Source organism: Ilyonectria robusta (genome assembly GCF_021365365.1).
Source record: "Ilyonectria robusta strain PMI_751 chromosome Unknown BGZ61scaffold_8, whole genome shotgun sequence".
NCBI lineage: Eukaryota > Fungi > Ascomycota > Sordariomycetes > Hypocreales > Nectriaceae > Ilyonectria > Ilyonectria robusta.
In genome coordinates this window covers 609,129-636,160 of record NW_025764442.1, presented here as the reverse complement: position 1 = coordinate 636,160, position 27,032 = coordinate 609,129, and the positions used below count along the sequence as shown (strand labels likewise).

General features: G+C 52.2%; 10 protein-coding genes across 10 annotated transcripts; 5 read left to right on the top strand and 5 right to left on the bottom strand.

Moving 5' to 3' along the window:
• Window positions 1-74: 74 nt before the first annotated feature.
• Window positions 75-1,236, bottom strand: BGZ61DRAFT_531574 (glycosyl transferase family 64 domain-containing protein; the record flags this gene model as incomplete). Its single annotated transcript, XM_046253726.1, has 2 exons — window positions 75-828; window positions 947-1,236. The coding sequence occupies 2 exons, from the start codon at window positions 1,234-1,236 to the stop codon at window positions 75-77; spliced, it is 1,044 nt and encodes a 347-aa protein (XP_046105279.1).
• Window positions 1,237-2,780: 1,544 nt separating this feature from the next.
• Window positions 2,781-3,827, top strand: BGZ61DRAFT_449826 (P-loop containing nucleoside triphosphate hydrolase protein). Its single transcript, XM_046245659.1, has 3 exons — window positions 2,781-3,026; window positions 3,124-3,229; window positions 3,299-3,827. Exons 1-3 carry the CDS (start codon window positions 2,887-2,889, stop codon window positions 3,803-3,805), a joined length of 753 nt encoding a protein of 250 aa, XP_046105278.1. The 5' UTR covers window positions 2,781-2,886; the 3' UTR covers window positions 3,806-3,827.
• Window positions 3,828-3,988: 161 nt separating this feature from the next.
• On the bottom strand, window positions 3,989-8,333 carry BGZ61DRAFT_350043 (uncharacterized protein; the record flags this gene model as incomplete). The annotated part of the gene is made up of 6 exons (XM_046240197.1): window positions 3,989-5,232; window positions 5,284-7,737; window positions 7,787-8,036; window positions 8,083-8,131; window positions 8,185-8,213; window positions 8,268-8,333. The coding sequence occupies 6 exons, from the start codon at window positions 8,331-8,333 to the stop codon at window positions 3,989-3,991; spliced, it is 4,092 nt and encodes a 1,363-aa protein (XP_046105277.1).
• A 3,619-nt stretch (window positions 8,334-11,952) lies between these two features.
• Window positions 11,953-13,070, bottom strand: BGZ61DRAFT_493287 (uncharacterized protein; the record flags this gene model as incomplete). The annotated part of the gene is made up of 4 exons (XM_046250631.1): window positions 11,953-12,213; window positions 12,286-12,564; window positions 12,703-12,915; window positions 12,975-13,070. 4 exons carry the CDS (start codon window positions 13,068-13,070, stop codon window positions 11,953-11,955), a joined length of 849 nt encoding a protein of 282 aa, XP_046105276.1.
• Window positions 13,071-13,835: 765 nt separating this feature from the next.
• On the top strand, window positions 13,836-14,747 carry BGZ61DRAFT_531569 (uncharacterized protein; the record flags this gene model as incomplete). The annotated part of the gene is made up of 1 exon (XM_046253725.1): window positions 13,836-14,747. One exon carries the CDS (start codon window positions 13,836-13,838, stop codon window positions 14,745-14,747), a length of 912 nt encoding a protein of 303 aa, XP_046105275.1.
• Window positions 14,748-15,320: 573 nt separating this feature from the next.
• Window positions 15,321-16,141, bottom strand: BGZ61DRAFT_493285 (uncharacterized protein; the record flags this gene model as incomplete). Its single annotated transcript, XM_046250630.1, has 2 exons — window positions 15,321-15,516; window positions 15,576-16,141. The coding sequence occupies 2 exons, from the start codon at window positions 16,139-16,141 to the stop codon at window positions 15,321-15,323; spliced, it is 762 nt and encodes a 253-aa protein (XP_046105274.1).
• Window positions 16,142-18,354: 2,213 nt separating this feature from the next.
• Window positions 18,355-20,923, top strand: BGZ61DRAFT_517051 (uncharacterized protein). Its single transcript, XM_046252316.1, has 4 exons — window positions 18,355-18,721; window positions 18,794-18,903; window positions 18,960-20,044; window positions 20,116-20,923. The coding sequence occupies exons 1-4, from the start codon at window positions 18,575-18,577 to the stop codon at window positions 20,793-20,795; spliced, it is 2,022 nt and encodes a 673-aa protein (XP_046105273.1). The 5' UTR covers window positions 18,355-18,574; the 3' UTR covers window positions 20,796-20,923.
• A 48-nt stretch (window positions 20,924-20,971) lies between these two features.
• BGZ61DRAFT_388701 (cytochrome b2) lies at window positions 20,972-22,968 on the bottom strand. Its single transcript, XM_046242790.1, has 5 exons — window positions 22,695-22,968; window positions 22,092-22,636; window positions 21,566-22,026; window positions 21,288-21,496; window positions 20,972-21,234 (listed from the first exon to the last, which is right to left on the bottom strand). The coding sequence occupies exons 1-5, from the start codon at window positions 22,840-22,842 to the stop codon at window positions 21,071-21,073; spliced, it is 1,527 nt and encodes a 508-aa protein (XP_046105272.1). The 5' UTR covers window positions 22,843-22,968; the 3' UTR covers window positions 20,972-21,070.
• A 222-nt stretch (window positions 22,969-23,190) lies between these two features.
• On the top strand, window positions 23,191-24,421 carry BGZ61DRAFT_449819 (dihydrodipicolinate synthase). Its single transcript, XM_046245658.1, has one exon. The coding sequence runs from the start codon at window positions 23,265-23,267 to the stop codon at window positions 24,399-24,401; it is 1,137 nt and encodes a 378-aa protein (XP_046105271.1). The 5' UTR covers window positions 23,191-23,264; the 3' UTR covers window positions 24,402-24,421.
• A 639-nt stretch (window positions 24,422-25,060) lies between these two features.
• Window positions 25,061-26,809, top strand: BGZ61DRAFT_418590 (major facilitator superfamily domain-containing protein; the record flags this gene model as incomplete). The annotated part of the gene is made up of 5 exons (XM_046243442.1): window positions 25,061-25,263; window positions 25,321-25,424; window positions 25,478-25,941; window positions 26,003-26,335; window positions 26,390-26,809. 5 exons carry the CDS (start codon window positions 25,061-25,063, stop codon window positions 26,807-26,809), a joined length of 1,524 nt encoding a protein of 507 aa, XP_046105270.1.
• Window positions 26,810-27,032: the final 223 nt, after the last annotated feature.

Sequence of the window (27,032 nt, the reverse complement as noted above, 5' to 3'; positions counted from 1 at the left end):
AACTCTTGCCAAACGCCAACAAATGTCCAGTAGAGCTCTTTCGTTTTTCAAACAGGAAAATCCGCCCCTTGTCATTACATTACAAGCACACCCTTCTGGATGTGCGCGGTCTCGTCGATCAAGGGCATGCACTCGAAGATCTTGGCGAAATCGTTTAGGCAGCGGCTGCGGGCAGCCAAGTGGCCCTTCTTGGTGCTGATGCCCTTAGATGGCACAAAGTTGACGTACTTTTCGCGGCCCTGGACAAGCAGCGGGCCGTCGCCGGTCAGGAGCGACTGGACATAGTTGAGGGCAATGTCTTCGCAGTTGAATCCCTCATCAACGTAATCTCGGATCTCGTTCATGGTTGTTTCGTTGGCCGAGTAGTACTCGAGGAAGGAGATGTGCGAGAAGCACAGGTTGGTGAGGACCATGGAGTAGATGTCTTCTTCTGCCTTGGAAGAGCAAAAGTCGTAAGCCCAGTTACCGTAAGCATCGACGGTGGAGCAGCGGGCGAGCGCGCCAGTCAGACGGTGCTGACCGAACTTGCGCCACGACTGGAAGACGAACTCGAGATCCTTGGGGTGGTAGTAGACATCGTCGTCGGAGAGGAGGATGGCCTGGGTCTTGTAGTCGGGGTCGGGCCAGAGCTTCTCGTTGAGGCTGTTGCGCTTGGACACGCGGAATCGCACGGGGACGCCATGTTTGGAGGTGTAACCGTCGGGGGGCGTGGCCTTGAGGTCGTTCCAGACAATGACGATTTCGAGAAGGGACGGGATCTCCTCGCTGAGGATCGCGTGCAGAGTGTCGTTGAGTTCCTTGGGTCGCTGGTAGGTTTGCATGGCAATGCTAGAGCGGGAAAAAGTTAGCGACCACGATTCTGGGACGGGACGCGCGGGCCAAACGCATGCGACAGCTCTAATGACTGGAGCCTGCGTCGAGGGGCGGGAACGGGGAGAAAACATACGTAAACTTGTCATTCATCAGATGCTTGTACTTGTCCTCGGCCTTCTTCCAGATCTCTTGCACGCCCGACTCGTTCCGGCTGGCGCAGGTCGGGATCTTGGGCAAGAAACTGCCGATGACCTTGGGGAGGACCTCGCCGACATTGGTGAGACGGGCCGTGACGATGATGAAGGCGACGACACAGGAGAAGGCGACGAAGACGGTGGCGATGCGGCGGAAGACGCGCGACTTGACGAAGCCGAGGTGGTGCTTCGCCTTTTCCAGGTAGATTTCCATCTTGCTGGCGGACATGTTGGGCGTGCCTGCGTAGGAAGATCCGTTGCTCTTCCCCAGCATCATTGCTCGGCCGAGACTTCTGGCGGCGGTCAGGTGACTGAGTAGGTGACCGGGTCTAGGAAATTCGATGGGCGATTTTCCAGGGGTAGGGATGTCGGGGAGGACGGACGGCCGTGTAATCTGAGTCGCCTGCGTGTGCCCGCGAATGCCCGCGTATTCTGTACTGCTCGGTCGGTCCGTGTCTCGTCTGCAAGCCGATGCTTAATCGCTGCAGTGCGTCATTAGGGCCGCCTCGCAGAATCGGGGTGAGCCTTAGGGGAGAGGAAAAAGAAAGGTCCACAAGGGAAGAGGGGAGAGGGAGAAGGAAGTCGAGGTGCGCCGCGAGGTGGGAGAAGAAAAGGGTGATCCTGGCAGAAGAACAAGTCCGAGCTGCTAAGGAAATACGAGAAAAGAGGCGATGCAATTCCAGGCCCTCCCCTTCCACGCCAAGCCAACTCGCGCATTAACTGACCTATCCTCTTTTGCGCCTTCGCCTTTGCGGATTTGCCAATCAATTAGCGGTAACCCCTGAGCTACGGGCCAACAGAGCAATGGCCGGACAGGCCGTAAGCGGGCGGGACAATTTCATGGAGATTCCAGTGTCCCATCGGTGGTGCACCGCCGTTGGGTCCCCTTGAGTCCGCTTGAGTCCGCTTGAGTCCCCTCGAGTCCCCTTGAGATGCGACGCCGACTTTGCAGGCGCGGGGCTAATTAATTGCTAGGCGTCCTAACCATCTTGGCCATCCTGGCATGACTTGTTGGCCACGTTTCTCCCATTGGAAGAGCCGATATCCCGAGTGCTTGTGGCTGGGACCGAGAATGGCTTAGTCAGGGCCGCCCCTTGAGGCCCTTGAAGACGCCATCCATTCATGCTCCAGCAATCAATGCCCAGCGGTGACACGTTCTGTCAAGACACAGCCACACAGGCTAACCCTGACGAGGATCCGGCGAACCCTTGCGCCACGAGAACGGGAAGTGGGCGGGTCGAGGCCATCTTGGTGATAGTCATGGAGAGAGGGCGGACGATAACGCGTAATCCTTTTGACGCCGCTGATGAGGCCGACGATGGCCTGGGGATCTCGATCTGGGGAATTCATTAAACCTGGGAGAACAGGAAAACAGGAAATCCTCCGCTGATCGCCGTCAGCAACATATGCCGAGCCATCACATCAATGGCTGCTTGGCCAAGACTGCAGGAATGATATCCTGGCTATGTACCCAGTCCAGAAGACCAATATAGGGGACCAAGAAGTGTGGTCAGCCCTTTTCCTGCCAATCCGACACGCTGTCCACTGTCGCCGACCGGCCCGTGGCGCTGCAGGGGTGCAGGCCTTGCAGCAGCCAAGTCCAGCAAGCCAGGCCACCCGGATCACTCGGGATATTGCGCGGCGAGATCTGATGGGCGGTCGTCTTGGCGTGATGGCGTGGGGTCGAGTGGCTGCTGAGCGGCCGAGTTGCAGCGCCAAAAACATCCCGGTCGCCGCAGCGCCCACTATAACCCGCTAACTCGCTGACTGGCAAGTTTATCGCAACGACAGCCCTACGGATACACTCTACACTCGTCGTGCGACCAACCGCCAAGGCTCGTGCAAAGACGCACGACATTTGATTTGATATTGCTGCAACATGACCGCCAACCGGGCCCTCATCGTCGCCCTCTCAGGCTGCTCATCCAGTGGCAAGACGACCCTTGCCCGCCTGCTGCGGGACATCTTCCCCCACACCTTCATCCTGCACGAGGATGACTTCTACCGCCCGGAGGAGCAGTGAGTGCTATTCCCGTCTGTCATACTGCCATACCACCAACCACGCAGTCAGCATATACTATTACCGAGTAATTAATTAATTAACTTACCCTCCCAGACTTCCCTCCAGAGATGGGCTCCTGGATTGGGACTGTGCCGAGGCCCTCGACATCCCTGCCATGGCTGAGTCCCTCGCTTACATCCGCGCACACGCAGCGTTCCCCGTACGTCTCACACACCACTGCAAAACTCTCGTATAAGCCCTGTAACTCAAATCTAACTCCACGCAACAGCCCACCCTCGACTCCAAGGAGGACCAGAACTCTGTGGGGAGGTGTCCCGTTGCGGACTCAACCGTCCAGGCGCAAAAGGCCAAGGTCGCCGCTGCCATCCCCCCCGACCACCCCCTGCGCTCTACCCTCCGCTTGTGCCTCTTCGATGGCTTCCTGCTCTACTCGCCTGCCGTGGCCGCTATCCAGCCCAGCCTCGACATCAAGCTGTTCTTGCGAGCCTCGTACACAAAGGCCAAGGCCCGCCGCGAGGCTCGCGACGGCTACGCGACCATCGAGGGCTTCTGGGCCGACCCGCCCGGGTACGTCGACATGATCGTCTGGCCGAATTATGTCAAGGAGCATGCGTGGATGTTTGAGGGCGGCGATGTCGAAGGCAAGTTCAACGAGGATGTGCTAGACAAGGAGGGCATCAAGGTGCAGAAAGAGGCGGACATTGACGGAGACATCAGCAAGACGCTTGAATGGACTGTAGATACCATCCTCGAGGAGTTGAAGCATCGCGTATAGATCTGATATCGATATCCTGAGAATATAGACCGTGTATTTGCTGACGTGCGAAATATCCACTACCACGGTTCACTGTTGTCGACCCCCACTTCATGTTTATCATTCCATCATTACCTCCTTAGACGACTCGCCGTGTTTCAATATCGTCGCCTTTCCTTAACGCAGCTCCACCTCCACCTCCACTCAATCTACCATCGTCTTGGCCTCCGTTAAGAACCTGACAGCCTGCTCCGCAGCCTTGGTCATCACCTCCTCCTTGTTCACCCCGCCCTCGACCTTGGCCACAACCAGGCCGCCGACCTGCACCGTGCAGCGGTACTCGCGCTCGCCGTCGCTGCCCTCTATCACGTCGTACATGTAGTGGACCTTCTCGTTGATGGCCAGCCTGCCGAGCTCCTCTTTCGGATGCTGCACGTGGACCTTGTCGCGGATGATGCGGTCTAGGTATGGCAGCACGGCGAATTTATGAAGCATGGCCTCGCAGGCTTCCATAGAGCCCGAGTCGACCCACACAGCGCCGAGGAGAGCCTCGAAGAGGTCGGAATAGAACTTCCTCGCGCGGAGGCGGGCCAGCGAGGCCCATGGGTAGTGCGTCCCTTTCTCGAGCGCCTCAACAATGGGGGGCCCCAGTGCTTCGAATCGCTTTGACATGGCCGCCTGCTCGATTCCAATAGCTGGCATCGCATGTCGCATGAACTTCCACAGTGGATAAGTGACGTCTCGCGTTCCGATGCTCGCATCATCCTGAGTAACGGTCTCCTTCTTCTTCAGGCCGTGCTGGAGGCCGACGAACGCCAAAAAGTCTCCGTTGACCATGGCCGTCTTGATCATGTGTAGGTGAGAATGAGGCAGCGCGGGCTGCACGTTAAACACCTTCGTGACGATGATGTAGTCGAGGATCGCATCTCCAAGGAACTCGAGCCGCTCAAAAGACCGCCAGTGGGTGTCGGCCGCGTACGATCCGTGGGTCATGGCCTCGATCAACAGTGACTTCTTCTGGAAGGTATACCCGATCAGTTCCTCTAGAAGCTCCAGGGAAGGCGGAAGTTCGACGTCGCTAGTAGCATGGTTAAAGAGAATCGCTCGTCCTTCTTTCTCATCGAACCAATCGATTTTTCCGTCTGCATCTTCCGCGAGAAACACGGAGATGCACTTCAGAGCCTTCGGGATCCCTCCGTCTTGATAGGAAGCCCCAATAAGCGCCTCCACCACATCTGCAAGGGTTTTTGAGGGCAAAATTCGTTGCGGTACCAGCGAATCTTGCTCGAGATTGTCGTCTACATAGATTGGCCTCCATTTTTGGCCTGTGAATGGTTTGGATAGAACAAACTTGGACAAGCCGGTGTCGACCGAAGCGCCCAACAACCGAGAGTTCGAAACATGTCGATCTTTAAACCACGATAGATAACCTTCTGGCCACCGCAAGTCTAAAGCTGGTCAATACAAGATCGTCTAGATGCGCCTGGGATTATACTCACGTTTGGCGGATGCCTGGACGACGACGCAAAATTTCAGGATCGAGTCTCCGAGAAACTCGAGTCTCTCGTAGTCAACCGGTTCAGATGCGGCACGAGAGCTAATCGCCTCGAGCACTCGTTGCGGATTGGTAAGACCGATTGGCTTCAGGATGCTCTCCGACAGCTGGGTTGCAATTATCAGGACCTCCAGCTCGTGGATCACCGACGGAATCAGCATGGAAAATTGGGCAAACCGCTTCGGAATGGTGTCCACAGTCGCCCATGACATGGGGAGAACCCAGGTATACGGCTTCGAACTAGTCAGCTGCTTTCTCGGGTCCGAATGCATGCGGTGGAGGAAGTCGGCTCGTCGTGTCGTCTTCTTAAGGGTGAGGTATGGGCCATCCTTGGGCGCGGCTTCGTACTCGTAGAATGGGTTTTGCACTTCCTCGATCGGCGGTTTGGATGGTATGATGCCAGTGTACTCGAACGGGCATTTCGACTTGTCCCGGACAAGGTATGGCATCTGTATCTCATGTATCTGAGGATCAAAGGGGACGGATCTCGCTTGATCTTTCTTCAAAAGGTGCTTGTCATTGGAAGAAAATTTCAGCACATGCGGGCGGTCTTCCACTTCCCACCGATGCGCGAAATGCAGGGCAAGGAGATCTGATGTGTGGTCTGGCAGGGCTGCCGCTTCGTCATCCGAGCACATCCGCCCAGGACCGAAACTGAGCCCCCATTCAACGCCCCATTCGGGATAGATCTTGATGGGCCGAGGTTGGTCGATTTGAACTGGGAGGGTGATGTGGTACTGTCCTAGGCAGTTGCCAGACTCGTCATGAAAGCTCAGTGGAAGAACCCATTTCGTCTTCGCTTCGGTGCCTTGCCAAACCTGGGCAATCTCCTTCCACGGGTTAAGTGGTGGTGCATGAGTCTGTGGGGATATTCGCTCTTCCGGAGGTCCGTCCTTGATCGGGAGAAGGTTTTCGTTTATCAAGCCAGCCTTGTACAGGGCAATGTATGCGTGAAAGGCAGCCTCTTTCGTCGCGTTCTTCTGCGACATCCATGCTCGGGAACTCTGCGCCTGGCGTAACTCTGGCGGCAAGAATGATGGCAGTAGCACCTTAGCTGTGACTGGTGAATCGTCCTCGTGAGAGACTCGATGGATGATGTAATCGGGTCGGCAGTCGATGAACTCTCCCTGTGATAGGACTCGGCAGAAGTGTTCCAGGTGTTGCTTGGCAGAGTCGAGATCGAGTCGCGCACCGGTGGACTCTACCACAAATGAGATTGAACCCGTGCTCTCCTCCTTCTCCAGCTCCTCGATACGGCGCTGCTCCTCCTTGTCCTCTTGGTATTGCTTCTTCATTTCATCTTCCAGGGCCTCCCATTCAGGCGGGCCCTTGGCGGACCGCTCGAGGAGAAGTACCAACTTGGACTCCTTCATCCGAGCTCTGCCACGGCGCTGAATGAATGACTTGAGGTTTGCTGGCTTGTCGAAGCAGACAACCAGGTTGCAAGCGGGGATGTCGATGCCCTCTTCCAACACGCTGGTCGCTACGAGCAGATTGATCTTGCCCGACCGGAAATCCTGGAGTGCGGAAAGACCCACGTCATTTTTGAAGTCGTAGACATTCTTGGTGCGAGTATGGAAGTTAGAGGTGCCGACCATGGTTTCAATACGATACTTCTTACGTATGTCCGGGAACGTTGCTAACAGGTCAGTGATGATGGTAACCGTAGCTCGCTCTTTAACGAATAAGATGCCGACCACGTTGTCTCCAGCCGATAGTAGCACCTTGATGAGAAGTCTGACTTTCTCAGAGAGGTCGGAAGATTCCGCTGGGGGGATTAGAGCCGAGTTTCGTGCAACTTTGTGGAGGAACCGAGCGAGATAAGTCTTGTTCTCGTTCTCCAACCCGCCTTGGCCCGCCTGTGCCGATTCAATGCGTTCCTCAAAGTCGCCAATGGCCTTTGAGATGTAATGGTCGACAGCCCAGGGACCAAGCTCGCGGAGTATTTCCTTGGCTCGACCCCAGAACCCCTTCATCTGGTTTTGGGTATAGGTATCGTACTTGAGTATGGCCTGACGAAACTCGCGTCGGCCTCTCTCACTACCGTCAGCGAGAAGTCTGAGCATCTGCGGGTCAGTCTTGATGTCGATGCTCTTGTGCACCAGACGCAAGGACTTCATAATGGCAGTGTGCTCGGGATACTCGACGGATTCATATTCCGAATAAGAGAGTTCCGGCTTGTTGACACACCTCAGAAGCTCGTCCCTATGCAGCGTCGGGGTGATGCAGATGGCGTCCAACGTCGATTCGAGCACCTTGATGCCTTCGAGATTTGATCGCATGATGGGACTGGCAGTCAACCCTAGGATTGCTGGTACCGAAATTTTGGAATCTTTTCTGGGGTGATAGAACTTGTTCATAATGCTGCAACCAGGGGAGTTGCGAACGCAGTTGTGGGCTGACAGTTCATGTTAGAACAGCTACGGGCGGGAATTGGGCAAACGAACCTTCATCAATCACCAAGAGGGCAAGCATGTCCATATTGACAAAAGCATGAGTTAGTGCATCCAACAATACCTGAAAGGTAGAGACAACGATGCGAGTTCCGTCTAAGATGGTGTCCCATGTATCCCGGGACCAGCTATCGAGCCCTTGATTGCCAGTCAGCACCTTGATGGGAGCCGCAGAGTTCTGGAGTCGAATGACTTCGCATTGCTGCTCGCACAGGGAGATAGTCGGGGCAAGAAACCAGACCATCTAGAGTTGTCAGTGCTGGGTTGAGAGATTCGGAACGAAGGCTTACTTTGTCAGCGGGACATTTCTCTAATTCGGCCTTTATGCGGAGCACGGCACTATTATCCTGGTCATGTTCAATTCGACCACCATTCTCTCGGGAATAGCTTACACTTGTGTCTTTCCGCTTCCCGTGTCCATCTACGCAAGTCAGCTTGCACTATCACACTGGGTCTTAGGAAGGCTGCGACCTACAGCAACAATAACATTCCGCTGGAGCGATTGGTCCAGCATTTCCAGCTGGTACGCCCGGGAACTCATAATGTCCGGAGTCGCGGCCTCAGGCGTGGGCTCAATCTCAGAGGCAGGCTTGATTCCTGAGGAACCATCTGCGGCAACGACGGAGACGGTCTCAGTAATAACAGGAGCTGGCGATGGCGCCTCGTCACCCGGCGGGTCATCCACGCCCGAGGACTCGGAATGGCCGACTCCGCCGGGCGCCGGGAAACGTGGAATCTCCATCTCAACGTCGTCACTCGCCATTCTGGCCTGGAGCGATCGTCCTGGGGCAGCGATTGCGAGGGTGCAACGGCGATGACTCAACGGCTGCCTAGACGCTGGTCGCCTGGTCCAGGGTGGTGTTGCGGCGATTTGCGTCGCCGTGTCTGCTCGTTCAGTACAAGCGGGCAACTGGGTGAGTCGCGCGCCGACCCAGAAGCAAGGGCCGATGCCGGGGAACTTGCGACGCGATGTCAGAATGAAGCAAAAGTTCCTCGGGGACGCGTACGGCCTACGAATCGCGGCGAGTGTAGGTGGGAAATAGGCTGCATACTCAAGAGTCAACCACGAGGCCGGAGCCTGCTAGGGCCTGCAGCGTGGTGCAGCGTGTGAAGCGGGTGCAGCGTGGTGCAGCGTGTGAAGCGGGTGCAGCGTGTGCAGCGCGGAGGCCCACCATGCTGTTGGCAAGACGCGGCGGTTACTGACTCGGGAGGGTTGAAAAAACTCCACAGCGTCGGAGTCATCTGATGGGAATATGCAAAGGGCCTTCCGTCATTCCGAGATGCCGTGCTCATGGTGCATTCTGGCCTTTGTTAAGGGACAACTCGCATCAAAGAGTGGGTTGTTGTTTGGTGTGCACAGTCCGCGCAAAGCCCGCCCGCACCCACTGTCAAGCTGCCCCGCGTCAGCACTAGGTACCTAAATTTCGGTAGTCAACAAGATCCCGGATCACTGAGTGTAACCCACGGTGCCCAATCGACGTCAATGGACTCGCCAGCGTCGCACGGAACTTTCAAATTAGGAACGATCGACGTGTTATGCTGGTAATTAATTACTCATCAGGGAGCTATAACATGGGTGTGTAAGCTGTTCCGAGGATTCAACGAGAGGAGTGACATCTCCGTTGCAGGTTTAACCTTGCAGAGCAATGCCCGAGAACCACCAGCTTCCCCGGAAGTGCGGCACTGAAACCAACTCTAAAAATACCACGTTATTCCGAGACGCAGCCTAAACTCACCAATTTCTATTTCCGCTGTTAGGGCCGAGTTTCTGCAGCCTTAAGTTGACATGTAGCTGAGCGATGCGCTTGAATTGAGATGGGCCAAGGTTTAGCTTTAGCTTCTAAAGAATGCGCATTTTCAGGATTTTGGTTCTTATACGTCTCTATTCTTGGATAAAGGCTTCTATCCAGGACGAAAATTTGTATCATGCCTTTATATTCATTGAATATTTTCAATGAATATGAATCAATGTAGTTCTGCTCTTGGACTCAAAAAGATGTCTTGTACGGGTGTAGGATTTGCTTTGGGTCAGTTGCTGTCTTGCTCAATTATACTACAGTGTGCTCATAACATAGGCAGCATTTTTAAAAGAATTGAAATGGTATGTTATAGTGGGTCTACAATAATCCTACTGTTAGGAATAATTACTGCCTATCAAATCTAGGATGGACTGTTCGTGCAAGACCCACGTTTAGGCACCAGCTGGCATACCAACGATAAGACTTCTCTTACAAAGCATTACGTAGACCGATAGTCTCTGATAGCCTCGATTTGGATTTCAAAGCGGATTCATTGATAGACTGTGATCTACCCCGTCACAGGAAACAGCATAATCCGCCCTACGTTTGTCCTACAGGACGGTGTGGACACCGGCCAGACAAGTCCTATGTAAACGTGCATGAAAGGGGGGTCTCGTTGATCTCTCATCGCATATTTGTGCTGCAAGTGACCAGATTGTCCTCAAGTGGAATGTGATTGGTAGTTGCATAATGTATCACATTTTGGTTCACCTGGAGACATTTGTGGCCCTGTTCAGAGACCGGAAACAGGTCATCTGGATCGGTCCTCCCTACGCAGGCCCGACGGCGGCCGGAAAGTTTACTCTGATCTCCATCTAAAAATCCCGTAGACCCTGATTAAATGGGAGTAAATCAATAGGTTCACATTTCTGAGATTCTCATTTCTCCTCACTTGATGTGACAGATCAAAGTTGAAACCATTTCGTGGGAGTACATTACGTACGGTAATCTACAAAATAAACAGATCAGCACAACTCTGCTTCCGTAGTTTCCGCTGCCGCGGCTTGGCGTGCATGTCTATTTTTCCCGTGCCAATACTCGGCGTGGCGTGGCGGGAGAAACTCAAAAGGTTTCGGCAGTTCCCAAGCTGAGACCTGAGAAGAAGTTGGCAGGATAGAGCCGACCGGTTCTACCGGTTCTGTCCCTATTTTGGCTACCCATAGGAAACCATGACATTTCCCAAGAAACTCAACTCAAACGCGCCGTATTGTATAGAAAGTAGCGATCAAAAATATTCGGGGTATATTAACCTCGAAACGGTCTGTGAAGTTGTGTTGCTTCATATCTACTTTTGAACACGCAACCAACAAACATTCTATTACAAAGACCGATAATTCCGCTTTCATGTTTGGTCAAACATTCTTTTTGGGCTTTCTAGCTCTATCCACTCGCGCCACTGCACGGACGGACCTCCCACAGTTGAAACTGCCATGAGGTACCTGGCAGGCTACGCCCTACCCGAAGGACCCCAAGGTATATGGGAAATATCACAAGATATGAATCATGGCCGTTTCTAACACAATTTCAGATCTACCTCTTTAAGGATATTCGCTTTGGTGATCAGCCCGAACGTCTTGGTGCCCCCTCGCAGTCAAAATCGCTGAGCGATGAGCTGCAAAATATCACCAAGAGCACCAGTTGCATTCAGATCAACCCGGACCAGATGAGTAACCCTCCAGGAGGGAAACATCTTCTCGGAGACTCAGAAGGTGCAGAACTACCCGAGAGCGAAGATTGCCTATGCCTCGACATCTATGCACCTGTTTAGGAAACTTTACGCGTTCGACCCTGATGCGCAGCAGTTGCCAGTGGTCATCTGGGTCTATGGACGAGGGTTACATGCCTTTGACAGTAAGAATCAAGCAGACCCACTCTACACAGGGCAGTCGCTTCGCAACATACGCCAACATATTCGCGAGGGACTTCAGCCTGTATGCACTAAAATCAAATCTCGTCCTCTAAATCCTCGGTCTATTATACGAAATGATTTATTTACCGTTATTCCATCCAATCTCCTCAACTAAGAAAAGATATTTTATACCGTTTAGAGTCATCCCCCTCGCTCACTAGACGATACGTAGAAGATTGGGAGAACATCCGAGATCCTTAAATCAGGTAATTGGGCACAATCGTCTGATTTCTATTCAGCTGTAAATTTTACATGATTTATTCTTTCACAAAGAACCAAAGGAAGCACGCGAAATCCCGGCATTTGATTGCATCCCGTAGATATTTTTAGCACCAGAGTTAAAACAGGCAGGAAATTTCCAATGGAACATGCCGTGGGTTTTATCTGGCATGTGTTCGCCACACTGGCTTTTTGGTAGTAGAGTTTACTATGATGTGTTGTGATTCCTTGTCTCACTCCCAATTCCTCAGTGCCTCTGCAATGCTGGCACACTTTTCATCGTTCCCAAATCCTGGATTAGGCTGCGGGTTGGCCAGGGCCTCCTTAATCGTCGCTTCCAGAGTCTGAGCCTTCAAATCCGGCCACAAGTCTTTTGCATCCAAGTATCCCAGAAACTTTGCCTTTTCGGGAAAATTATCCCCTCGAGCCCATGCATTGTAGGCATACTCGAGGATGACTTGCGGCCACAATTCCAATTCATGCCTCTCAACCGCCTTCTGCACTTGTTCCGATGTGACCACCATAATGTCTGCCTTCTCTCCGCTGAGACGCTCGACCAGTTAAACAACGTCCTTTTGGTTTGTAATCTCCCCATATGCGAAAACGAGGCTGTTGATAGTCCGAGAGTCACCAATAATACGTGCAACAAATCGGCCAGCGTCGTCAATGTGAGTGGTAGCGCAAGGTGCTAACCCTTGGTCCACAAAGAAGCTTGTCGAATAGAGCGCAACATGATTGAGTTTCTCGGATCCGATACGGGGAATCATCACCTCGTGCCAGAAGCCAATGTCAATGACGGTATACGGAAGGTATATCTTCTTGAGGTGGTTGATAACGTCTTCTTTCTATGTGGCCATTAGCTTGGCCTGGTGATGGATGGATCTAAAATTCCAAGAGCAACCGAACTTACCCAGTCTCGGATCAACATGACTCCTTTTGGCGGTGATGAAGTAACCCATGCGTTCGGAACAAAAGCGCTTTACTCCAGCCTTTAAAGCCGCACTTGCCAGAGGTATCTGATCCAATGTGCTATCGGGAGGGAGAATGCAAATAACGACATTTTGGCCAGTCAGGGCTGATACAAGGTGTTCTTGAGACCCCTGCAGGTCTGCAGGCACAGTCTTCACACCGCGTTGACGAAGCGCTGCAGAGGATGCCTTTTCAAAAGATTCAGGGCGGATCAAGGCAGCGATTTCCTAGGAGTAGATTGACAGTCAATAATGTCATCAACTCAGATCACTCTCATTAAACTCACATACTCAGGGGTTTTCGAGTTGAGGAGCCCAGGAACGCCACTAGATCCAATTCGCCCTGTGGCGCCGACAATAGCTACCTTGATTGGAGTTGGCATGATGTAATCTTTGGATTTGGATCAAAGGCAGTTCTGGAGGCCGGTTGCTAATAAAAAGTGTTACCAACGTTGCTATTATCTCAATTCTGAAATTTTCACTATTATAACATGACTGAGAGAGCGGTACACACGCCCATATAGGATCCGGAGATGTGCAGTCGAGCTTGTTCGGGCCAAGGGAACGAACCACTACCCGAGCCCGATCGGTCAATATCTTGCAGAGAGCCATAACACATGAGAATCTCAGATTCTCGAGACGGGGACTACAGGTTCCGGCACAAACCACCCGGTGTCCAGTCAAGATGGCCCACTGACTTCCCGTCACTCCGCGCACCCCGCGCTGGCGTGCGTCATCCGCGGATCGCGTGGCCAAGATCGCGCGGCCAAGATCGCGCGCCCAGGAATGGCAAGCAACTTATTCCGGTTTTTTATGAATCTAGTTATAACTAATACCGACAAAGACAGGTAGCTAGGTAATTAGAAACGCGGGGTAGTGCTCCTCATAGGATGCCGGATGGTGGCTCCGCTTACACTGGGGTGGACTATGGGTTGTATCGAGCGGAGACCCCCATTTACCATGGCAATGTCCGTGGCCGTTCTTCCATCTGGATTGATCCAATCAAGTCATGCAGATTTCCCCTTCAAGGACTCTTCTTTACTATTTATTTTCGGGGGTGCCGTGTTTCGAACAACAGGCCAACTCATTTTCACCTATTAGCCCGTCCATAACACCCTTTCAATATCTTCTACAAGTCCCATTCAAACATGTCGTCTAAAGATGCCAACAAATTGGAGCCGCCAGCTCAAGGTCTGGTCAAGAAGCATGTGTCTGGGAAAGTCGCCATCATCACAGGCGGCGCTCAGGGCCTGGGGGCAGCAATCGCAACCTTTCTGGCTGCGAATGGAGCACAAGTCGTCATCGCTGACATCAACGAGACTGCTGGCAGGAAGCTTCAGCGAGAGATTGGCGATGATGCAATCTTTACGAAGTGTGATGTGACACAGTGGTCAGACAACTTGGAACTTTTCCGACGAACCCAAGAGAGATTTGGCCACATTGATATTGTCGTTCTCAACGCCGTCGAAGATCCAGAAGTAATCCTCGCCAACGATCCCGAGACGCATTTTTACAAAGAAGCCAAAGCCCAAGTTCAGTACAACTACTTGGCTAATGAGAGAGAGAGTGGCTCCAAGGATAGCCCCTTCAAAGCTCCAACGACAAAGATCTTTGATGTCAACATCACTGGTTACATGTACGGCATGAAATTGGCTGTTCACTACCTCAGCAAGGCCAAAGGAGGTCGCATTGTGGTTATTGGATCATCAACTTCATACATGGCTATTCCAATCGAACCTCTCTACGTGGCGTCTAAGCACGCAGAGCTTAGTCTGGCTCGAGCTACATCACATATGTCAGAAGTCCTTGACAACGGGATAGCCATTGGGTTCGTGGCACCATTTCTGGTCCGAAGCCCCTTGACTCAATACGTTGTCGATCTTGAACACCTCAAGCGAAATTGTCCCTTGAGCGAATTGGAGGATGTCACAAATGCCGTTTCAATTCTTCTTACGACTCCAGCAGAGAAGGCAAATGGGATGAGCGTGGCTATTTTAGGACAGACATTAACCGAACTTGAGGGCGTGGTTAGTCGAACACTGCAATCCCTCTTGTTCTGAGAGTAGGGATCGCATAATCAATTTTGGCCTTGAAGATAGTATCGTGCTGATCAAACTAAAAATTATCAAAAGCGTTGTGCCATCGTGAAATTTACTATCAGTGATATTTCTGCAAAAGAAATAGGCTGCGTCATTATCCCTACAGTCCTTGAGACTACTTTGTTGTCAAAGTAAATATCCGTCATCATCCATGTCCTTAAATTTCTAGTAGTCCTAATTCACATTGCGCGCATCTCTACAAAACGAAACCATTTTTTGTGCCCGTCCTGTTGATATCTTCCCCCTCCGCCTCAACTTGATGGTGTCGGTTAACTCTTGTTTTATGGCGCGTGCAAGAACTATAAGATAGCTAGCATGGCTCAGTCCAAAGAATACCGAACTGACCCGGAGGGGACTATCCTTAAAAGTATGTTCAATGAGTTAGGCAAGTCATTTTACATTTACTTCTCCACAACGTTGGGTAGAGTGGCACTCGACTTTGATGCTTGGGATACTGAGCCTCAGAATTCACTAAGTAAGTATTCGAGTACAGACGCAGCCATCATTCTTGCCTTGCTAATTGTAACACTCACTTTAAGCACACATGCCTCCATCGATTCTGATAGTCTCTCCAGTGATGTACTTTGAGTCATCTCCGAGAAGGAAAGCAATAAGAGCTGCAGCCTCCTCAACCTTTCCGAGCCGCTTGATAGCGTGTGGAACTAGCACCATCTCGTCGGTATATCCACTCTCGGCTAGTTGTCTAAACATCGGGGTCTCAATTCCGCTTCTGTAGTATATTGTTAATACCGACCAAGTGAGAAATTTCAGGGAGTGTGTTTTACTTACGGGCAGAGAGCGTTAACCCTGATCTCCTGAAGGCCAACCTCCTTTGCGGCTGATGTCGTAAGAGAAATAACAGCGGCCTTAGATGCCGCGTATGCAACAACTCCCGGGCCTGCCCTAAGTGCAGCAACGCTGGAGGCGTTAACAATACTACCGCCTTTGTTCATAACAGCAAGCTCAGATCTCATCGAGTACATAGTGCCCGTCAGGTTGATCGACATAAGTCGATCCCAGTCGTCATCCTTGATGTCGACAAATCTGGCAGTATTGTTGTGCAAAATACCTGCAAAGTTGACGGCACCATCGAGGCCGCCAAGTTCGCTGACGGTTCTCTTGATCCACTGGTCCACATTTGTAGAGTTGGCGACATTGACAATTTGCGTAATGAATTTGATACTGGGGAATTTCGATTTGATTTCGTCGGACAATTCTTTCAGCTGCGGTTCAAGGACATCTGAAAGAGACAGAGACGCTCCCCGCTCCGCAAGATAAATAGCAGTGCCTCGTGCAATTCCCCTTGCTGCACCCGTGATGGCGATGACCTTTCCGGAGAATGGCTGGAATGACATTGTAACAAGTTTTTGAGTTCAAGAGGAAGACTGAAGATATTCTGTAGAATATTGTGAGGCTGCTGATACATGATTCGGAGGCAGAATAAGAGTCTAAATAAGGAAACAAGCTCGGAGTGCATACACTACTTCCCAGGTACAGCGCCACCCCCGCAAACACCGCGATCCCGATGCCACGGGCCCCACTACCGTGGAATCCGCGGCGTACCACTATGAAGCCTTCCTGCGGTAGTTGTGCGGCTCAGTTACGACGGCGGCGTGTTCATGTTTCCATAGAGGATTGGGTTTTGATGGATCATGGCTGGATCACCTGCCCCTCAATTGGTAATGTGACCGGCGTCTCGGGGAGTTAATACATTCATGGTACATCGGATGAATGGCTCGTGAAGGTTGGTTGAGACTTCAGCTCGGAGCGTATGTGCGGATTTCAGCGGTGAGGATATTTGGCAGTATTCATGACGCAATTCTTCATAGTTTCAAAGTATGGTGGGATATCTTCGGCTTCTTTTCTCGCCCACCCGAATGCCTTAATCAGAAATACCACAAATGCGATCTAGTAAATTGGTACAGGATTAACGAGAATATACCAACACAATAGTAAATAACTAAACAATTTGGAGTAATGAAAGACTTCCCTACAGTTTAGTCTTGATCCCACCCGTAACTCATCGTTAGCGATTGTGAGAGGATATATGAATTCAAGGAGCTCATCAAACATTTAAACTCCGCCAACAGCTCCTGCAATGGCACGGGCAGCACTCGTGGCTGCAATGCCGGCTGTATGGTTTGTTTCCGTCACCATTTGATGCTGGTACACACAGATGCCAGTAAGAGCGGCCATCAAGGCCCACTGGTAACCTATCTCTGGGATGGCTCCACTCCCCATGTATTGAAACTATCCAGCATCGTGCATGGAGGATGAGAAGCTTTTAGCCCCTGCGAAAACAATAGCAACCTCTTTTCCGTCACTAGAAAATCCAGAGCGGATCTACGCGGGCGTGCTAATACCAGATTGTGGCGGGTACCCGTTTCCGTATTGTTGTCCCGTGTGGCCGGGATATCGTGGTAGGTAATCGCCGTTTGTGTTGGTCCCAAACGTACAAGCTTCCACCGCAAGCTGGACTTCCAAAGACTCTTAACTTCATTGCCCTCGGACCGACACCACTCAAGCGACACAGAGGGGCAAGAATTGACATACCCCACCATCAGGATGAAGGAGTACCGTACTTCCGTCATTGAAGATTCATATCTCATTGTTACTTGACAGAGTATTATGCCCCCGTTCGCTACTCCTGGAAGATCGATAGTAAACTCGTGGCCATTTCTGACGATGTACGCCATCGGAGAACCTTCAATGTTTAGCCAAGGATAGAGACCGTACAACCGCCAAAGTCCTCGGGCATGCTAGCGGAGTAAATTAGTTAAGATCCTATGTAGAGACTCGAATGACGACTTTAGACCATGATTTAATCCAAGCCATATGGAAGCTTCGAGGGAACCTGTGGTTGATTTGAATGTGAGTGTTAGAGAAAATGTTAGATCAAACTAAAATATCAACCCAATTTTCCAAGATTCCTTTCATCTCACTTTGCCACTTTCATAAATATAACAAGGCACAACTGGACAGCGGGCACCGTGGTAAATTCAGGTTGGAATCGCCGACACAATCCTTGTCCTGCTGAGCTAGCATTCGGCGGCTCCTCATGCACCTAGCCACCGTACTGAGCAGGTGCCCAGCCAGTTGAAGTTTGACGAAAAATAAAACACGGCCATCCTAGTATCTTGAGTTATTTTATCTTGTCGCATTTTTCTTAAATTCGGGTTGCTTAGGTTAGGCGTTATGAGACGGCGGATGAACAAAAGTTGATGCTCTGCTGCCCGTAATCCCATGCTTACCTAGGCAAGAAGAGACTTATTCCTTCGCATCACATGTCAGCTTCTAGAAGAAGCCACAAGGTTACATCAGCTCGGCAGCTTAAATCGTCGCCAACAAGTAGAGGCAGCGCAATGACAATCGTGATGGTGGAAAAAAGTGCGACCGAAACCGCGGGGAAACCACACCAAGGATTCGACTCGAACCTACTGTCGGACGGTCCCCGTCTTGCGAGAATGCGGGGAACCCCATGTTCCACCTTTCTCAACCCCCGGGACTTAATTTTTGTAAAGTCGGCGCCTCTGACGCACCTCGCACTCCTGTTCACATCCTATCAAATCTACGCTCTACAACTGCCGAGCCTGGAACACTTCTGGAAGCAATACGCGACGCTTCTAGACTCGCCGCAGCGGCATTGGCAACTCCCCAGCATTTCGCCCTGTCGCCTCCACTGTGGAGGTGCTTGTAGGGCGCTCCAGCAGCCTCCAGCAGCCCGTGCGACCCCCACAAGCCGTTGGCCCGTTGCCCCAAAGACAGGAGAAACTCACATCCGCCGAAATATGGGCTCGACAGACCCCAATGGAGGCGGCAATGCCAACGGCGACGTCGGTTTCGGTGCAAATGGATACAGCTTCATTCCCTACGACCAGCCATTCCCACAGCTGTCGCGCAAGATCAAGGCATGTACGGTGTGTCGCCGCCAAAAGGTACGTCCCCTGAGTCGTCCCCCTCACGATGCTGCGAGGGAACATCACGAACTGACACTGTGCCCTGCCCAGATAAAATGTCTCATGGATGACGCTGGTCCACCTTGTCGCCGATGCGCCGAGCGGAACCTGGATTGCATCCTGGGCAAGAACTTGCAGACCATTATTGATGAGAAGTCGCAGTATGTCGCCTCGTGAAAACGCTACTCTGACAATAGAGACTGATGATCCCATACAGGTATCTCGACGCCGTCTTTCAGGACCTCGAACAAATTCACGGTACTCTTCGAGCCGTTGTCGAGAGGGTCGGCCTACCAGAGCCCCATGCACTCCAGTCGCTGTCTATACGCGACACAGCGAGGTCACCCAACGGCCGCGATCCCCATACGGGTTACGAGAACGGCAATGGAAGTGGCAAGCGGGTGAGAGTGTCCAGCCAGGACAGCTACGGTCCATCTTGCGACAACTCGCCCAAGATCTCGCCTGCGGACGAAGCCAACCTCCCCCATGTGCCCATCCACTCACTCTACAGACTCACCAAGCTCCAGGCATTCAGGTCCCCAGATGGCCCCGAGGAGCGCCAAGGCAGAGCGATAGACGACTTCATATCCCGTGGTGTCGTTAGCTTCAGCGATGCACAGCGACTCTTTTCCCTCTATCGGGACCGCCTAGATTCCTTCATGTATGGCGTGGGGTGCCGTTACCAGTCCCTAGACGAGCTACGACAAAGGAGTTCTATCCTCACCGTTGCGATCCTTACCGTGGCTGCACTCCACGACCCAGCAGCGAACTCGATATACGGGTTATGCAGGTCCGAATTTCGCCGCATGGTAGAGAGATCCATCTTCGATCGCCAGGTCAATCACGATTACCTCCGTGCCATGTGCGTTGCTTCCTACTGGCTCAGCGACATGTCTTGGATGCTCTCCGGACATGCAATTCGGCGTGTGACTGAGGGCAACCTCTACAATATCCACACCCGAGCCCAGGAAGAGCAGAGCGAAGAAGCTGCTGATGGCGTGAGGCTGTGGTATATCCTTAATATCTGTGACCAGCATCTCGCGACGCTCTACGGGAGGCCGGCCATCGTCCATTCAGACACGTCTATGAAGGGATGGGAAACATTCTTGGAGTCGCCGATAGCCAATGCCGAGGATACCCGACTCGCGAGTCAGGTAGCCCTCCTTAGCATCTTTGGGAGCATTCGTGAGCTGTTCGGTCCAGACACGGGAAAGCCCATCCCTCGGGCGTATCTGCATCAAATCGCACATTTCAACAAGCAGCTCGATAATTGGGTTAGCCACTGGTCTGTAACATTACAAGGTGAGTCCTAGAAACAATCTCCGACGTAGAGCCATATCTTCAATGGGCACCGGGCTAAAATGCATTACCAGAACGATATGATCACATCGGCGGTTTCCCGCGCAAAGGAGTCCAACTCCACTACCATTTCGCCAAACTACACCTCCATTCTCACGTCTTCCGCGGCCTTTCGAGCGACAGTCCCATTCCGCACTACTTTCTCGACTGCACTGTCGCAGCCGTCTCCGCAGCCACCTCTACCATCGAGTTCATCCTCACTGACAGCGACGTCTCCGCTGGAGTAGTCGGAATGCCCTCCTATCTACACTGCATGACGGCGTTCGCATGCATGTTTCTCACTAAAGTCGTCACTAGATACGGTGGCGACTTGATTGAACTGGACCGCGTTCGGGACCTCATCACCCGTCTTGTGCGCCAGTTCCGAGCCTTGCCAGTTGGGAGGTGGCACCTGGCTAATCTGATGGCGTCGGGTTTGGCAAAGATGGCCGAGACTCTGGACCCGAACCGGGAGGAACAGGCAAGGCAGTGGGCGGCTGAAGATGTGGCAAACCAGCATACCAACGGGACTCTGGATCAAACACCCAACCTCTTCGGCGGCGAGGCATCTTTCACAGGAGTCGAGGGAGACATGATGTTCAACTATGCCATGAGCTTTGGGCTGTCACCGGTGTTTCGCTTTGACCCGAACAGCATAGGTGTGGAAGGTCTTCAGGAGTACCCTGATGTTGACTACACTGCGCCGAGAACTTAGATAGTTTAGGAACGAGATTGTTTCCTGCCGAGAGCTAGCTTGTAATTCAATCAGAATTAAACCCCCGTGCTCTGTTATTTACCGTTACACTGGGGGACTTCATTGGAATGGTAGACCATAAATACAATGCTTCATTTCTATCTATCAATCATGGTAAATCTATAATTTCGCAGGATGGCTATCGTACTTCCAGCCAACCCCGTGCTTTGAACATATACATAAACGAAAAATGCAATACAGCTATTAGTCACACCTGACACTTAGCCCCTCTCCATCTATAGCTTTGAAGCTCGCGGCTTCTTCACAATAACGTCCACTTCCTGGTCGTCGGAAATAACCATGTGGTCTATATCTCGAGTATTAACTAACTTCGACGTCGCTTCTTCCAGGCTCGTGATGCCGCAGAGTCGCATCGAGGTTTCGATTTCATCCTTAAGTACTACACATAGACAGGTCAGCGCGGGTGTGAAATGAGTTTGCTGTTGGTCTTACTCTGAGTGAGATGCTCTGCGCCCTCTTGGCCGTAGACTAGAGAGTAGAGATAAGGTCGGCCAATGCCCACGGCAGTAGCTCCGAGGGCGATGGCCTTGAGAATGTCGGAGCCTCTCTCGAAACCACCGTCGACGTAAACTTCCAGGCTGCTAAACACCTCCGGGCATACCTTTCTCAGTTCTAGTAGAACGAGGATACTAGCTTGGGACCTAAGCATTCGATAGTTAGCAAACAGTTTCCTCCCTGATTTCAAGTGAGCTGTCCCGCGTTTGACTTACCCATCCAAAGATCGGCCGCCGTGATTACCCAAGAGCACACCATCCACGCCGTAGCTAACTGCCTTTTTAACATCCTCAGCGGTCTGCACACCCTTTAGTATAATGGGAACTCCACAGGCGTCGCGGATCCAAGCTAGATCCTCCCAGCACAGGGATTTATCAATATACTGGGCCATCAAACGACCGAGCCCGCTCCCCTTCTTGTCCTTGCTACTCTCGCCTCCGCTTATTGCTGATTTGATTTTGACGGCTTGGGCAGCTCGTTCGTCGGCTTCTCGCTTGCCGGGCACGGGGGCATCGACGGTGACGAAGACGGCTTTCACGCCGAGGTCTTTGGCCGTCTTTAGGAGCTCGATGGTCTTTTGTCGGTCTGAGTTGACGTAAAGCTGGAAAAAGAAGGGCTGGTCGGGAGGAGCGGCTGAGATGATGGATCGGAGAGTATAGGAAGCGTTGCTCGAGATCTAGTGCGTGTTAGTGGGTTTCATATCCTTAGAAAGTTGAACCACAGGGTGACATTTTGACTTACACATTGGATAATACCTTCATTAGCTGCAGCGCGAGCTAAGGCTAGCTCGCCATCTGGGTGCGCCAGTCTTGCCATGGCAGTAGGAGAAATGAAAAAGGGCGCCTTGGTCTTGTATCCCAGAATACTCGTTTGGTAGTCGACATTCAAGACATTTCGTAGAATCCGCGGCCGGATCATGACCCTCCGCACGAGCTCCTTATTTCTGGTATGTGTGACCAAATCCGTAGCCGCCGACGAGTAGAACGCCCATGTTTTCGGAGTCAGTGCCTTTGACGCCGCAAGCTCAAAGTCTGGCGCGCCGATAATTGACTCCAGGTCGGGAATCGAGTTGTCCTCTTTTGTTATCACAGGCTGGGGCGCGGGCGGTGCGACTGGCGCTGCTGTGATGATTGCCGGGGCAGCCTGAGCAGCTTCGACGGAAGTCCCGGGAGGCGGTGCCTGGAGCAGGCCGATGAAGCTGCCCTTGGGCATTTCCTGGAGCATATCGGGGGCGTGGGCTTCGTCGAAGGACTGCGTGGCGTCGGAACCGGCGCACTTTAGCAAGACTATCACAAAGACTTAGCGTTGAACATGGCGGACGTTGAAGGTGACGGGGTGGCTTGCCGGATGGTCCTCCTGGGTGCTCGTCGACGAAATTGGTAATATCCCAGACTTTTGAGTGCACGGCAATCCAGCAATCCGACTTTGACTTGTGCTTGTTGAGGTCATTCAGCGATATCAATGGACTCTCCTTGGTTGTCATTTCGGTCATGGCGAAGACGCAGGGTTCCGTGTAGCGGCAGTATGAAATATGCGGTAGGGACTGGGCGTCTGCTACTACGACAGACACGTTTGCCCGGCGAGTTTTCAGAAAGAGACACAGAAAGAGACATCCATTTTCAGATAGCAATTGGCAGGATCAATGAGACGACCCCTGCGATAGCTCGCCAGACACCTGGAGCTTTGTCCGTCGAACGGTCCACGCCAGTTTCCGTTTGCGGTTAATCCGGCCTGGCGCGGTCCCCACATCGGCCGGAATCGCCGGTGCATCGGGGGAGATGTTCGGCGTCGACCAGGATCTCCTCACTTGTTGCATCACCCCGCACGCGAATGTCACGATGCTCGGTGATACCATGTACGTAGATCCCGGCCGAGAGTCCGATACGATGAATCGGGGATGGCTAAAAGCACTCGATGAGACCCCGGATCTCCTCTTACACCCTACTACACCATCCTGACATCAAGCCTCTCTTTCCGTGTGTCTGCATCTACATCCCACCACGAATTACAACGAATTCCTCTCAATTCCTCACAAATTCGATAATATTCATCAAAGAACTCGCCATGCCTCGCAGCACTATTGCCGCCAAGGCCAAGCCGCTCCCCCATGGCGTCTACACCCCCGTCGTTACTCTGTACAAGGCCGGTGATCCCGACCAGGATGTGGACCATGATGCCATGTACAAGCAGTGCCAGGCCCTTGTCAACGCCGGCATGCACGGCCTGGTCTACCTAGGGACCAACGGCGAGCTTGCTCTGCTCACTGCTCCCGAGCGCAAGGCTATCCTCGACACGGCGGTGCGCGCATTAAAAGATCTAAACAAGGCCGGCTACCCCATCGTGGCAGGCATCTCTGCGCAGTCTACAAAGGAAACCATCATGAATGCCAAAGACGCGGCGAGCGCGGGTGCAAACTTTGCCCTTCTTCTTCCACCTAGTTACTGGGCAAAGGCCCTCTCAAGCGATGCCCATCTCTCTTACTTCCGCGCAGTCGCCGATGCTTCGCCCATCCCGATTGTCATCTATAACTTCCCAGGTGTCACGGCTGGCGTGGACCTCGACTCCGACCAGCTCACGGCCTTGGCCTCCCACCCCAACATCGTGGCCGTCAAGCTCACATGTGGCAACGTTGGAAAGTTGACGCGTCTTACAAGTAAGTTTACCCACGAGCAGTTCGGAGTCTTTGGTGGAAGCAGCGACTACCTGCTCCCCACGCTACATGCTGGCGGAAGCGGCTGCGTCACCGGCATGGGCAACATTTTCCCGGCATCTACCTCCGGCGTGTATGATCTCTGGAAGGCTGGTAAAATTCAAGAGGCCAAGGACTTGCAAGATGATGTGGCCAACGCCGAGTGGGCCTGCAAGAAAGGCATTGCCTGCACTAAGTACGGTGCTTGGTATTATCTGGGACGTGGTCTGGGTCTGGTGGACGAATCAACTTGGGAAATGAGGCAACCCTATCAACCTCTCGGAGACGCCATGAAGAAGTGGACTCTGGAGACCTTGGGCGTGCTAGAGAAGGCGGAGAAGGAGAGGCCGTGGAGATCATAGAAGCTACGTATGTGTACGACAATAAACCAGTATATTAAGTTTGAGTCTGTGTACTAATGACCTGTGGTGTAATTCCTGCATTTGCCTCCTTCTTGTTGCCACGTCGGTTTCTCGTTTGTGTCGGTCCCATGCTAGATACCCGTCTCGCCCTCACAGTAAATCATTAGACAGAGCAAGCTTCAACATCCACGGTGAAGACAGACGATCTCTATCCTTATCTGAGCACCTACTTGCCGTCATGACACTGAACAAGGTCAATATCTGGAGCAGATTCACCGACATGTCGGTCCTAATTCCCCCGCATGCTACCCCGACTGTCTGTGGAGCTCTGCCACTCCCCAGTGACTGGACCTGGGGTAACGGGGATACCGTAGTCCTTCCCGACGCTATTACCGAGAGGACTTCATCGGCCGCAAGCCCAATATGCGACCGCTTAAAGCTCCGTGTTATCCGCAAGCGAGCGTCATACGCACTAAAGCCCGGCGCTTCGTCCGAGTGTCTGGGGTAGGAATTTACGGGGTAATGGAGTCCAAAGTTGCGGGGAAGTCTCGACCCATACTTATAATCCAAGGTGGCCGACGACCCGTTAAAGGTAGACTGGACTCTCTCAAGGGAATCTGGTTCATCATCTTGCAACAATTGCCGGGTACGAAGGCAGAATGGCAGACGTAATCGACAAGCCCCAATTGGAGGAGGCCGAGGCCGAGAAGCCTCGCCACATCGATCCCAACGATTTGCCACTCCCGGACGAGCTGGCCCACTTGAGCAGAGAAGATGTTCAGAAGCTTGAAAGGGGTCTGACCCGTCGACTAGATATGACTCTGATGCCTACTGTCTTTCTCCTGTTCTTGTTGAACATCCTGTGAGACTCCCCAATCAAAACATGTTGACTTATAGGCAACTCTAATTCAGAAATCAGGGATCGGAACAACATTGCGAGTGCCAAGATCGTTGGTCTCCAGGAGGATCTCGGCATGACCAACAATCAATACAACACAGCTCTCATGATGTTCTATATCGGATGTATGCGATCTCGCTACTCCCAAGGTCATGACTCTCCTACTAACAAATAATAGACATCATTACTCAAATCCCTTCAAACATGATCATCGGCAAAGTGCGCCCATCGTACTACATCTGCCTGGTCACTTCTCTATGGGGTGTTGTCTCCATGTCCCAGGGCTTCGTCAAGAACTTTGGCCAACTCTCTGCTCTCAGATTCGTGCTGGGTCTTGTCGAAGCCCCCTTCCTGCCCGCCGTCTTCGTCGTCATGAGCTGCTGGTACAAGCGCAGTGAGCTACCGCCTCGCATTGCTATCCTCTATGGAGGCAACATGATGTCAGCTGCGTTCTCCGGGCTTATCGCGGCGGGCATCACCAGCCGCATGGATGGTGTTGCTGGACGTGCTTCTTGGTCCTGGTTGTTCATCATCGAGGGTTCAATGACGGTTGTCATTGCCATACTGTTGGTGCCCATTCTCACGGACTACCCACTTCAGAGCAAGCATCGCTTTATCTCCCGCGAGCTCCAGCTCATTGGTGTAAGTAAATCCTAATTCTTGTGCATTCTTGAGATTGTTGATGACCTAATGCATTCAACAGGAATGGCGCATCCGCAAAGAGAACGCGGGTATCGTTGATGAGGACCCCGAGTCCATCTGGTGGGGATTGAAGCAAGCCTTGATCGACCCTAAGCTGTACATGTTTATTGTGCTGCAAATGGCGCTCATTACTGCGCAATCTTTCAACAACTTCTTCCCCTCCATTGTTGGAACTCTTGGTTACGGAAGCACGGTGACGTTGCTGTTGACTGCGCCTCCATACTTCTTTGCCTTCATCGTCTCCTTGGCTATCTCGTTCCATGCCGGCCATAAGAAAGAGAGAGGCTGGCATATTTTTGTGCCTTTGACATTTGCGATTCTCGGAAACATCCTGGTAAGAACCCCGAATCCTACACAAATCGTCAAGGTTGCTAACCCAAACTCTCAGGCCATGTTCGTGCCTTCTACCGGTGGTCGCTACTTCTCCATGTTCCTGTTAACTGCTGGATCCTACGCACCCTACAGTCTTTGTGTGAGTTGGCTGAGTGCTTCGCTCCCCCGTCCACGAGCAAAACGTGCCGTCGCGCTTGCTATCGTGAACGTGATGGCAGCTGGTGTTGCACACTTCTACACCGTATACATGTTCCCAGACTGGCAAAAGCCCCGATACTACATCGGCGGAAGCATGATGGCTGGAGCGTGCTTGGTTTGCGGATGCATGGCCATATTTATCAAGTACTACTTGAAGGGACTCAACACAAAGCTGGAAGAGGAGGAGGCACGAGGTGGACTGAACTATAGCCAGATTATCGGGTCTGGTAAGGGCGGTAGCGGAGACGCCATGGTATCGTTTAGATATGTTCATTAGGTTAGACATAAGCGCCAATACGCCCTATGCATTATCAACAATACTATTAAACTTCATGCCATCAAGTCTTGAGACCAAACTTATCTAAGGCTTTATTACCTATCCTGCTTGATGAATTCAGAAGTAACTCGACCAGCAGGTGAACTAAATATGTATAATGACTGTAGAGGAACAAGGATCCATTCAGCGCCGCAAATCCGGCCAAACAACACCAAGTGCCATA

Excerpts from the sequence above, each read along its gene's own strand:
- BGZ61DRAFT_449819 (XM_046245658.1), top strand. The coding sequence starts at position 23,265 with ATGAGACCCCGGATCTCCTCTTACACCCTACTACACCATCCTGACATC.
- BGZ61DRAFT_449826 (XM_046245659.1), top strand. The coding sequence starts at position 2,887 with ATGACCGCCAACCGGGCCCTCATCGTCGCCCTCTCAGGCTGCTCATCC. Across the intron at positions 3,027-3,123 it reads TTCTACCGCCCGGAGGAGCA|ACTTCCCTCCAGAGATGGGC; the intron begins GTGAGTGCTATT and ends TTACCCTCCCAG. Across the intron at positions 3,230-3,298 it reads GCGCACACGCAGCGTTCCCC|CCCACCCTCGACTCCAAGGA; the intron begins GTACGTCTCACA and ends TCCACGCAACAG.
- BGZ61DRAFT_388701 (XM_046242790.1), bottom strand. The coding sequence starts at position 22,842 with ATGACCGAAATGACAACCAAGGAGAGTCCATTGATATCGCTGAATGAC. Across the intron at positions 22,637-22,694 it reads GCACCCAGGAGGACCATCCG|TCTTGCTAAAGTGCGCCGGT; the intron begins GCAAGCCACCCC and ends TCTTTGTGATAG. Across the intron at positions 21,497-21,565 it reads GGCGGCCGATCTTTGGATGG|GTCCCAAGCTAGTATCCTCG; the intron begins GTAAGTCAAACG and ends TCGAATGCTTAG.
- BGZ61DRAFT_517051 (XM_046252316.1), top strand. The coding sequence starts at position 18,575 with ATGGGCTCGACAGACCCCAATGGAGGCGGCAATGCCAACGGCGACGTC. Across the intron at positions 18,722-18,793 it reads CGGTGTGTCGCCGCCAAAAG|ATAAAATGTCTCATGGATGA; the intron begins GTACGTCCCCTG and ends TGCCCTGCCCAG. Across the intron at positions 20,045-20,115 it reads CTGGTCTGTAACATTACAAG|AACGATATGATCACATCGGC; the intron begins GTGAGTCCTAGA and ends ATGCATTACCAG.